We start from the raw sequence: 7,505 nt of genomic DNA, 5'->3' as shown, positions 1-7,505 counted from the left end.
GGCTGTGGAGGGTGCGGAAGACTCTGTGGCAGGCAACTCTTTTGGAGCAGCGGTTCTCGTGGCAGAAGGCTTGGTCCTTAGGGTTGTAGGTGTAGGCTTGGGGCTGGAGGTTGTGGCCGCTGTGGAGGAGAGCGTGGAAGTGGCGGGAGATGTCAGGCGGGTGCTGAGCGGGCTGCTGGGGGCAGGCGGAGAGCTGGGGCTTGGAGCCGTCGTTGTGAGAGGGACTTCTGTGCTGGTGGCGGGGCTGGCCTCTCTGGAGACAGAGGTCTTGGAGGTGCTGGTGGCGGAGGTGGCGGCGCTGGTCTTCTGCGTGGTCAGAGGTGGTGCGATGTGTGGCACGGTTGTCTCTTTGTGTGTGAAGGCTGCCGGAGGAAAGCACAGGTTGACTGAGGGTGTCAGGCCAAGCGGGGAAGGCAAAGGAGGTTGACAGAAGCCCTGGGCTGGGGCCTGGGGTAAAAGAAGCAAACGAAGCAGCTGTGTATCACACTAATTCTTGTTGAATGAGAGAGAGGATTTGGCTTCTGACTGCTTCCCTAAGGCTCCCCATTCTGCCGAGACACAGTCAGGGACATTGTATGTGTCAGTGGGCAGTGTGGTGACCTTGGCAGGACACTCAGCGCCCACATTTAGGGCCATTCTTCGGGACGAAGGAGGAGAGACCCACATGTGCAATAGCTGAGAAAACCCAACATGTCTAGAGAGAGACATCTTCCAGAATTGAAGGGATGGTAGGGAAACCAACCCCAAACCCACCCATGAAACACAAATGGTGTTCGTCTCCACCTCACACCACTGGCTAATGCTCAGGCAGTCTGTGAGCAATGGCTACTTGGGAAAACTCCCTCTGGCCACCCCCTCATTTAGCTACTCAGCACGATGTTCTGCAGTACAGAGCATGTCCTTGGTCGCTTCCTCTGAGTCACCTCTCCTGGCTGTGTCACTGAGCCACCACTTTCCCACTCGCTGGCAGGCAGAAGGAGAAAGAGGGAAGGCCTGGATGCTGTGCTAGCGCTCCTCAGCCATAGCGAAAGCACTTGTGTGCTCTGAACACTGGCTGGGGCACACATCTAAAACAGAGCACCAGGAGACTTGCTAGGAACAGAAATTAGCTCTGTCCGAACCAGAGGCAGTGTAGAACCCCAGGCTTGTAGCAGGTCTCAGGCTGGCCATGGGCAGCTGGAAGAGAGGGCCAAGTGCCATAAAAAAAGTCTTCCATATCATTCTGGGAAGGAAGGGCAGGAGAGAAGGAAGAGAGGAAGCGAAGACAGAAGGAAGGAAGGCAGGGTGGAAGGCAGGCACGAAGGAATGAAGGAATGGTAGGAGCTGGGAAGAGCAGGCAGAAGCAGGAGGAAGGGCAGGAGGGAGCTGTACCAGGGTGTGAGGAGCTCATCCATGTTGAGGACACAGTTGAGGAGGGAGAAGAAGCAGTCGAAGGCAGGGGGCTGGTTTTGGCTGTGGAGGGTGCAGAAGACTCTGTGGCAGGCAACTCTTTTGGAGCAGCGGTTCTTGTGGCAGAAGGCTTGGTCCTTAGGGTTGTAGGTGTAGGCTTGGGGCTGGAGGTTGTGGCTGCTGTGGAGGAGAGCGTGGAAGTGGCAGGAGATGTCAGGCGGGTGCTGAGCGGGCTGCTGGGGGCAGGCGGAGAGCTGGGGCTTGGAGCTGTCGTTGTGAGAGGGACTTCTGTGCTGGTGGTGGGGCTGGCCTCTCTGGAGACAGAGGTCTTGGAGGTGCTGGTGGCGGAGGTGGCGGCGCTGGTCTTCTGCGTGGTCAGAGGCGGCGTGATGTGTGTCACTGTGGTCTCTTTGTGTGTGAAGGCTGCCGGAGGAAAGCACAGGTCATTTGAAGCTTATTAGCTATGATGGGTCCTTATGTGTTCGAGACAGTTTTGCTGTAGACACCTACCTAGTATTAGTATATGGGCAAGGAATGGAGAATTGGGTCCCTCTAGTCTGTTGTGTTTTAAAGGTGAAAGTATGGGGCCTTGTCCTCCAACTTATCCCATCCTGTCCTGCCTTTTTTTTTTTGACATTTTAGACTAGTGATCATTTTGAAACATATCCTCTAGCAATTTTTCTCTGTCTCCTTCCTCTTTCAATTTTTGAGTGGTTATCTACTTTCATGTTCATTTTCTTTGATTGGCATGCAGTTTACCATTTGTCTGCTGTAGATTCTGCTAGATAGGATCCATGGGAGAGCTGAGTCTACTGAAGGGACGGGCATTGCCGATGTATGGCTCTTAGCTCCCTCCTGACCAGAGCACTCACCTGTTACTACTTTACTAGTTGGATTCTTAGCTCTGGTTGGCTCCCTTGCTACAAAGAAAGGGATGAGAGAAAAGAATGGTTGAGTCTTGGGAAGGATTCTAGTCAAAGCACGTTGCATCCTCTCCTCAAACGATGCTGTCCTGTTCAACATCAAGACAACCCAGGCCTGTGGAGTCTGATGGGTCTAAATGGGAGAATATTATCCTGGATTTGATTGTACGTTTTCTTTCCCACCTTCCCCTGGTGACTCTTTTATACCCAGAGTCAGCATTGGCCAATGAGGTGGTATTTATTGACCCACACTTGTCATAGCTGTGCTAGGGGCTGGGCATCCTTTTGATGTGGATCATGCCTTGTGTTCTGTCTCTCACCCAAACATGTCCTGAGGTGTAAATGGGAGACAAGATTCCAGTTTCGCTGCCTTCTGTTCCCCCCCACTGTGCATTCTCAGGACAAAGCTGTAAGGGGAGGGAATGTATTAGCTTGTCTCTGATTGCTAGTTGTAGGGCAGGATCTCACAGATATCTGTACCCTGTTAAAGGCCTGTGTCCTAGAGCCTAACTCCCGAAGTGGCAAGGGAGGAGGTTGCAGTCAGGGTCATATGTAGGCCAGTCCCACACTGCCTGGCTCTCAGGAGTTCCATGCCAAAAGCAGTGGGAATTGAGAATGAATACTAAAGCTGAAGCCTGTGAGACGTACGGTTTAGGAGAGAATGTTGGAAGCTGGAAGGAGCAAGCAGAGCAGCAGGAAGGGCTGGAGGGAGCCTTACCAGGATGTGATGGTTTCAACCATGTTGAGGACACAGATGAGGCTGAGGTAGCAGGTAAAGAGCTGGGGCTTGGAGATATCCTTGTCAGTGGGACTTCTGGGCTGCTGGCAGGGCTGGCCTCTCTTGGGAGAGAAGTGCTGCTGGCAGATGTGGCAGAGGTGGTCTGCGTGATGAGATGCTGTGGCTTTGTTGGTCTGCTGTGGGTGACAACTACAGAGAAAAAAGCAAAGGTTGATTAAGGGTGGCAGGGCAAAAGGGGAAAGCAAAGGAGGTGGGCAATTCCCAGGCAGAATGCCCAGGCTATGGGTAGAGGTAAGAAAGGCAGGACCAGACCACACTGAGTCTTACTGGGCAAGAGGGAGAAATGAGCCAGTGGATCCCCCCCCCAAATACGGGTCAAGAACTGGGCCTGATGGGTGCCCTCCGACAATTCAGCACTTCCTGCCTCTCCCTGAGGGAAGAAGAGCCTCTCTGGATGTGCATGTCTGCCCTCCAAGGTGTTCCAGACTGGGCAAGAACATCATCTGGAAAAGATGGGGACAGACCTTTTAACAAGGACTGTAGCGATAGGACAAGGGGTGATGGTTTTACCCCTAAAAGAAGGTAGATTCAGAGTAGATATAAAGAAGAAATTTTTTACAATGAGGGTAGTGAAGCACTGGCAGAGGTGGTCTGCGTGATGAGATGCTGTGGCTTTGTTGGTCTGCTGTGGGTGACAACTACAGAGAAAAAAGCAAAGGTTGATTAAGGGTGGCAGGGCAAAAGGGGAAAGCAAAGGAGGTGGGCAATTCCCAGGCAGAATGCCCAGGCTATGGGTAGAGGTAAGAAAGGCAGGACCAGACCACACTGAGTCTTACTGGGCAAGAGGGAGAAATGAGCCAGTGGATCCCCCCCCCAAATACGGGTCAAGAACTGGGCCTGATGGGTGCCCTCCGACAATTCAGCACTTCCTGCCTCTCCCTGAGGGAAGAAGAGCCTCTCTGGATGTGCATGTCTGCCCTCCAAGGTGTTCCAGACTGGGCAAGAACATCATCTGGAAAAGATGGGGTAAGTGAAGCAGAGTCTTAGGCCAAGGGCATCTCTCAGCTTCCTCTTACTCACCTACTGGGAGGTGGTGCAGAGTGGTTGCTTGGGTCCCCTCACTCTCTGTAAAGTAAGGAAGAATGGCTGGTAGTAATGGTTGGGAACTGGTAAGATTCCTAATTAAAGTGGGTTATGATACTTCCTCAGAGGAAGCTGCAATTGCTGGCACAAGAAGACCCAGCTGTGTGCACCCCAACAGTACTTTGTGGGAGACCGATGGATTGGGAGAGAGTGTACACCTGACCTCCCACTACATGAGACTTCTGTCCCAGTCTCTGCTGTCGGAGCTAACCTAGTAATTCATGTTGTCATACAGCCTCAGAGGAGACTGTCCTTGTTGGCATATGGAGTACCTGACATCCCAAAGTCCTATTTTTAATATTTATTTTTGGGAGAATTTGTTACAATGTCTAGGAGGAACACATTCTGCCATCTGTGAGTTTTCAAGAACTTGCTTTGAAGCATAGAGAGATTTTGCATAAATTTGGAGGAAGTGTAGAGTATGGCCTTGAAGAGAGATCTTAGGTTTAAGATGATATTTGGATGTCAGATTCTTGCTCCATTGGCAAGACACATAAATTCCCATTTTTTTCACAGTTCTTCAGTTATCCATGTCCTTTCCTATCTATACGCAATGTTAAGAGAACTAGTAAGAATGTCTGTTTTTTTCAATAAGGAACACATTGACATGTGTCTTGTGCCTCCCCTGGCAGATATTAAAAAGTGATATTTACCTACTGTTGTTAGTTTAGGCTTGCTGAAAGCTGTTATCTGAGATGTGGTTTCAGTAGGTGTTGAAGTGGTTGTTTCCTTTTTGATAGTGGTCTTGAAGGGTGGTGTGGCGAACCTTGCTTGTTCCGTCTCTGTTGAAGCAGCGGTTGATGAGACAACAGGTGTGGGCCTTGGTGTAGTGGTCATGGTTCTTTTAGTTGAGGTAGTTATGGAAGGAGTAGTGATGGTTGTAGTCATATTTGGTGTGGTAAAAGTTGTTGTTGTGTGTTCTTTTGGAGTAAAGGTAAATAATATAATGTGAGTAATCAACTGAATAATTAAAAATAGATAAATTATGAAGAAGCTACCCATATTCCAGAAACCCAATTTTCATCCTTGTTCTGTGTGAAATTTTTTTACATTCATGTTCTCATACGCTTGCAAAATCTTTCTCTACGTATTTGTTTTCTGTTATCTCATATTTTTGTTCTCATTTTCTGTATTTTTCCTGTATTAGATTATTTTTATATGCTTTTTTAAATAAGTTATCTTTGTTGTCATTCGTTGGCTAAAGCCTGTATGAGCTTTACCCGAATGACAGTTTCATTGTCTATTCTTATCAGCCACGGTTTCAGCTTTCCACAATTTGTATTAAAAAGATAATAATATCATACTATAAGACTTTCCTTGTCCCAGTGCACAAACCACCTGTTACAATGGCAGCCTTTGAAGCTGAGATTTGACACCTGTAGGACCTCTTTTTAAATCTGCTTTCCCTGATAGCCTGGTTCCAGGATGGCTTATTAGTTGAGTGCATGTTGGTGGGAAGCAACATGTTAGTATGAGTGTCCACAATACACAGAATCAGAAAGTTATTTATGTTGGAGGAGTCAACCTCCTGAGAGCAGGACTCTAGAATCCTAGACAAAGCTGCTGCACTGGGACCTGTGTGATTCTGCTTTGGATCCTGCTTATAATATTCAGAGTTAGTAGGCTGGGTGATCCTTGAATATTACTGCATAACTGAACCTGTTGTGGAAAAAAGGCTGAAACTGAGCTAATAAATCCAACTGCAGCTGAGCTGGCTCACTGCTTACAGAACTTCTAATGTGCTTCTCAGATGAGTCATACAAGTGATTTTTGGTTGTATTTTTAAGCTAGTGTCTATGTGCTTTCTCTTTCCGCACACTTTCAATCTACGTCTGAACATTCCTGATTTACAGACTCCTCCTGGAAGCCTGCTTTGCTTACTTCATGGAGTCCTGTGCTTGTATGTTGAGATGGCATTCAATGCTTTCCTAGTAGAGTGATATCTAATCTATTTACAGAGTTATATTTAGAGTAATATTTACTCTAATTTATTTTAGACAGTAACATAAAAAACCTACCAGTTATTGACTTTACTGTGACAAGAGGTGATGCTGGTGGAGTTCTTGGAAATGTGATTTTTGAGGTCATTGTTGGGTTTGTAGTCTCAGTAGCTACAGAAGAAGAAATACTAGGTCCTGTTGGTAGGGTACCTGTGGTAGAGCTTCTTGTTACTTCAGGCTGCACAGTTGTTACTAAGAGAGAGAAAAAAAATTAAGATCAGAAATAGCTCTTGATAATCCGTTTATAATATACCTATATAAATTGAAAATTATTTTTAAGTAAAAACACTGTCCTAACAGCTATTAGTAGTAACTACTATTGAAAACCATTAGCTTTTAGATTAAACATTTGAGATAAGCTTTCCATCTATTCCTTTGCTTTTATGTGCAATAAATATATTAAACAGGAATTCTTGCAGAAACTTTACATAGATTTTTCATTACCTTAAAGTGAATTTGGCATAAATACTTGTTCATAGCAGTAGAAATGGAATAGCATTTTATTATTCACACAGCTGAGAGTGTAATGTTTTCCCAATACCATCTGTCTTCAGGGAAATTAATGAAATTTCTAAAAACCTTAAGCTTATTATATAGATTCCTTTCTGGATCAGGCTATAGAGTTTTGGTATGCTCATTCATACATTTCCATGAAGACCTTAAATTGTCAAAGTGTTGTATGTCCAGTTACCACCAAGAGCTGTGATGAAATTTTTGTGGGATTTTGTACATAGTAGAAATATAGAATGGGTTGGTTTGGAAGGCACCGTTAAAGGTCATCTAGTCCAACCTCCCTGCAGCGAGCAGGGACATCTTCAACTAGATCAGGTTGTTCAGAGCCCCATCCAACATGACCTTGAATGTTTCCAGGCATGGGGCATCTACCAACTCTATGGGCAACCTCTGCCAGTGCTTCACTACCCTCATTGTAAAAAATTTCTTCTTTATATCTACTCTGAATCTACCTTCTTTTAGGGGTAAAACCATCACCCCTTGTCCTATCGCTACAGTCCTTGTTAAAAGGTCTGTCCCCATCTTTCCTGTAAGCCCCTTCAAGTATTGAAAGGCCGCTCTAAGGTCTCCCCAGAGCCTTCTCCTCTCCAGGCTGAACAAATCCAACTCCCCTAGCCTGTCCTCACAGGAGAGGGGTTCCAGCCCTCTGATCATCTTCGTGGCCTCCTCTGGACCCACTCCAACAGGCCCATGTCTTTCCTCTACTGAGGACTCCAGCGCTGGACCCAGCACTGCAGAGAGTGGAGTAGAGCACAATTATCCCCTCCCTCGACCTGCTGGCCGCACTTCTCTTGATGC

The 7,505-nt window shown here is 47.0% G+C and overlaps 1 protein-coding gene across 1 annotated transcript in view; it reads right to left on the bottom strand.

Annotated features, from left to right (window-relative positions):
- MUC6 (mucin 6, oligomeric mucus/gel-forming) overlaps window positions 1-7,505 on the bottom strand; it is a 60,436-nt gene that overhangs the window by 15,151 nt on the left and 37,780 nt on the right. The window contains exons 29-33 of the mRNA XM_026850477.1: window positions 6,213-6,386; window positions 4,132-4,176; window positions 3,031-3,240; window positions 2,262-2,309; window positions 1,372-1,812 (exon numbers count right to left, since the gene is read on the bottom strand). Coding sequence (XP_026706278.1) covers window positions 1,372-1,812; window positions 2,262-2,309; window positions 3,031-3,240; window positions 4,132-4,176; window positions 6,213-6,386 — 918 coding nt within the window. The remainder of the gene's footprint in view (window positions 1-1,371; window positions 1,813-2,261; window positions 2,310-3,030; window positions 3,241-4,131; window positions 4,177-6,212; window positions 6,387-7,505) is intronic.

Source organism: Athene cunicularia (assembly GCF_003259725.1).
Source record: "Athene cunicularia isolate RWA chromosome 5 unlocalized genomic scaffold, athCun1 chr5_part2, whole genome shotgun sequence".
NCBI lineage: Eukaryota > Metazoa > Chordata > Aves > Strigiformes > Strigidae > Athene > Athene cunicularia.
Note: the sequence above shows the minus strand (reverse complement) of the source record. Positions and strands in the feature narration are given on the sequence as shown.